This window comes from Opisthorchis viverrini, assembly GCF_000715545.1.
Source record: "Opisthorchis viverrini unplaced genomic scaffold opera_v5_45, whole genome shotgun sequence".
Classification (NCBI taxonomy): Eukaryota; Metazoa; Platyhelminthes; class Trematoda; order Opisthorchiida; family Opisthorchiidae; genus Opisthorchis; species Opisthorchis viverrini.
In genome coordinates, this window is record NW_008751701.1 from 1,120,435 (window position 1) to 1,124,201 (window position 3,767).

Here is a 3,767-nt window from a genome sequence, read left to right on the forward strand (position 1 = left end):
AAATCCCGCAGCCATCCCCTCCAGTATTCGTATTCTGAAAAGAAGCGAGAATCTTTCGTGACTAATCTCCTTGGGACATACGCATAAACCACTGTCAGTTCATCAGTATGTCTCAAGAATGGATCAGATCGATCCAGTTCAGATTACTATGCACTTTCTCACAGTGATGTCCCTGTCAAATGTCAAATCGACACAAGGGAGCAGAGTAATACAGTGGAAGAGAACCGCCAAACTCACTAACTTGCAATCTCTCAGGCCATTGCACCAATTGACCAGAGTAGTGAACTGACTGAGGAGGCCGAGTTTATCTCCGTCGGCAAGGAAGGGTATACAACTACACTTGCAGGCTGTTGAACTGTTCGGCTCCAAAGTCGTTTAATGCAAGGGTGAGGAATGGACACCATGAATCACTAGTGTAATCTACAGTTGTTATGTAGAAGCCAGAAAATCTAACAGACCGAGGTGCAGCAAATATGAAAATATTGATTTGGCTGCCATATGGAACAGTCTAGTTAGGCAATGTATTGATAAAGTACATGGCTCCCAGACACGTGCCGTACTCTGAAAAGTGCTCGTGAACTGTCACCAGAGAAGCTGCGCAAACTGAACAGTCAAATAACGGTTCAGCTGTCCTCACAAACGTTCAACCCAACTTCACGTGGATTCCAACGTTCAATAACTGATTCGTGCTCTGCGGCGAAGGGTGCAGTTTAGTGAAAATTGATACATTTCCACCAGGACTTTAGGTCTATCAGACAAGTTGGTTGATAAAAGTTGGTCTCGAACAGTCTATGTGAGCGATCTTTCCAGGCGGTGTAGCCACATTAAAATTCGATTCCACGTAACACAACTGCGTTTTCAAACTTTGCTCCAATGAATGGTTGCCACACACACATGTACTACGTTGGCCAAGTAGTCGAGCGCCCACCGGATTGGAGCGGGTGGAATATCAATTGAGGAAGTTCTTCCATATGCTTGTTTTCAGTGCAAGTAATTCTACCTTATTAACAGCAAGTGAATCAATGAGATCCTGCAATGTTCAGGACGACGTCTGCTGCAAAACCGAACGAGTTAGTCGGGTAGCAACCGATCTTCTTCTTTGTGGAGTCGAAAAAAAGCCGACAGTGCAGGTGAAGTGGATCAGGTCGGTCGGGCTGTTTTTTATTGCTTGTAAATGATCGGATACTTAGTTGTGCGACTCTCTACTGATGGGCGAGTTTGCTCCGGGTTTAGAAAAATCTAACCAACCTTAAAGCGGGCTTCTCACACTTGGGATTTTGGCGGGTCACTTAGATACCCTGTCAAAACAGGAATCATTGCAGTATCAAGCGGAGTTTGCGAGGCATCTCGGAGTGAGCTGATGAAGACACCTGTATCGTATTCCACAATTGTAAAGTTTCCTTTTTTTGTAAAAATCATCATGGATTTGATTTGTTGACTTACCGGCAAGGAAGAATCGAATTGGCGTAGTTCAAATGCTCCGTTTCATAACATTTTTTGACTGGCAAGGCCCTCATTCTAGTGTTTTCTGTTTTTCATATTTTACGACCTTAAAGTTTATTGTTTCCTGACTTTCCACTCTCCATTTCTTCCAGTTTTGGTTCAGTAAAGTCAAAGGGACCATTTTCGTCCCATGGACCGCTACACTCGANCTGTTTTTTATTGCTTGTAAATTGGTCGGATATTAGTTGTGCGACTCTCTACTGATGGGCGAGTTTGCTCCGGGTTTAGAAAAATCTAACCAACCTTAAAGCGGGCTTCTCACACTTGGGATTTTGGCGGGTCACTTAGATACCCTGTCAAAACAGGAATCATTGCAGTATCAAGCGGAGTTGCGAGGCATCTAAGAGTGAGCTGATAAAGACACCTGTATCGTATTCCACAATTGTAAAGTTTCCTTATTTTGTAAAAATCATCATGGATCTGATTTGTTGACTGACCGGCAAGAACAGAATCGAATTGGCGTAGTTCAAATGCTCCGTTTCATAACATTTTTTGACTGGCAAGGCCCTCATTCTAGTGTTTTCAGTTTTTCATAGTTTACGACCTTAAAGTTTATTGTTTCCTGACTTTCTACTCTCCAGTGGAGTGAACATTTCTTCCAGTTTTGGTTCAGTAAAATCAAAAGGACCATTTTCGTCCCATGGACTGCTACACTCGAAATTATTGATCTTTTTCTCTGGGATGTATGGGTCGCACCAATCACTTGTAGCACAGTGGATGACTCGGGCAGAATAATGTGATTGGCTATGATTCGGTGCACACGTGCAGCGGTGCGCGCATTGACCTTGTGGGTTACGTCGCTTCTCCCATCCACAGAATGGACTTCGCTGCAGCAGCCGCCCATAGCGCAAATACATGACTCAGCTTATCGAAAACCGCCCCTGGAGCGAAGATCACCCACAAAGAGTCAGCAGATAGAAGGATAAGAAATTTCCTGTTTACGATCACTGGTTGCAGCTCAGATTCCAGTGAAATCAAACTTAGCCTAAAGTTTCCAATCCGCTAATCGGTGAACGCACACCGGGTCGCTGTAGCTATGAAATGAAAATATGGTGTAAATCCAGATACTTTCTCTTAGTTGCTGAAAAATCCTAGACCTTCACTTCTTGGTCATCAGGTAGGCACAGTCAACTAGGAACTGGGGCTTCCGTTCGTAGGCTTACTTCAGCTGCGGGAAAAATCACCCAGCCCTAACATACTGAATAGTTTGGGATCTCAACGTCTGTCACCAGCATTCCCACTTTAATGTCAAAAACTGGCCTGAAGACTCTGCTACAAACACCCAGCATTGTGTCAACAACCATCTCTGTCACCAGTCCGTTTAGCTCACAGAAAATCGTCACACATCTTGTCTTCCGCACGTCGACTAAACTTGCTGACGGTGATTCCGTTCCCGGCATTGGTGGATGACAAAAATACGTGTGCATCACGCAGCCGTAGTCCGGCGCACAGAAACCGACATATGGGTGTGGTGGTGTTACGTGTTAGATAATGGTTAACTATCCGTTAACCACTATGGCACATATCAATAGAACACGGCGTGAAATTCACTTCAGTTCGGTTTTCAGTCCATTAACCGGAGTGCACTGGTTCCAGCTTCCACAGCTGTCACTGGGGATAAGGACAATATGGGAATGAGAACCACCCGTTGGAGGCGACCGCCCAATCGGTTCATTGATGGGGGGATTAGGCTATCCAGTGTCATAGAAAGTGAAAGCCACGAAATGAAGTTGATGGCTTTGGTGTAAAAGCATCGTTGGCTGCGCGACATATTCGCCATGGCGAATAAACATCTGTTTGACTCCTCCCGTTGTCCGGCAATTGCCAACGCGACTGATTTGACTAACAACGGCTTTCAAGTTTCGCTGCCAAGCCATGGACTGGGTGTCCCTGGATCGTCTTCTTCCGATAGAAGACTGGACAAAGATGGCTGTATGAAACAAACGGCCCTCTGAACCGAATTGTTGATGACTACTGGAACAGCTTAAGGTAGATGCAATGAAACTGCAAGATACCTTTGTCTAACGCAGGTCACAAGGATCGTCACTTGCCGAATGACTCAGTTACTCTCTGATCCGCTTTACACTGAGCTTCAACTTATACAATCCTCTGCAAAACAATTTCATTTTGTCAGGTGAGTCACCTGGAACGCAACTGAATCAAGTAGAACATAAGAATGACGGAAACTCGGGGGTTGCGCCTACCTGATGAGCCCCAAGACGGGCGAAATCGGTCGTGGGCAGCAACCTTGCAAGTAGTTTCCT

At 45.1% G+C, this 3,767-nt stretch overlaps 2 protein-coding genes across 2 annotated transcripts in view; one reads left to right on the plus strand and one right to left on the minus strand.

The window, feature by feature from the left end:
• Positions 1-3,194: 3,194 nt before the first annotated feature.
• The window catches only part of T265_03252 (hypothetical protein), a gene marked incomplete at both ends in the record, with an annotated part of 7,410 nt that continues 6,837 nt past the window's right edge, over positions 3,195-3,767 (minus strand). The window contains one exon of the mRNA XM_009167685.1: positions 3,195-3,419. Coding sequence (XP_009165949.1) covers positions 3,195-3,419 — 225 coding nt within the window. The remainder of the gene's footprint in view (positions 3,420-3,767) is intronic.
• The window catches only part of T265_03251 (hypothetical protein), a gene marked incomplete at both ends in the record, with an annotated part of 11,747 nt that continues 11,537 nt past the window's right edge, over positions 3,558-3,767 (plus strand). Inside the window, one exon of the mRNA XM_009167684.1 lies at positions 3,558-3,637. Coding sequence (XP_009165948.1) covers positions 3,558-3,637 — 80 coding nt within the window. The remainder of the gene's footprint in view (positions 3,638-3,767) is intronic.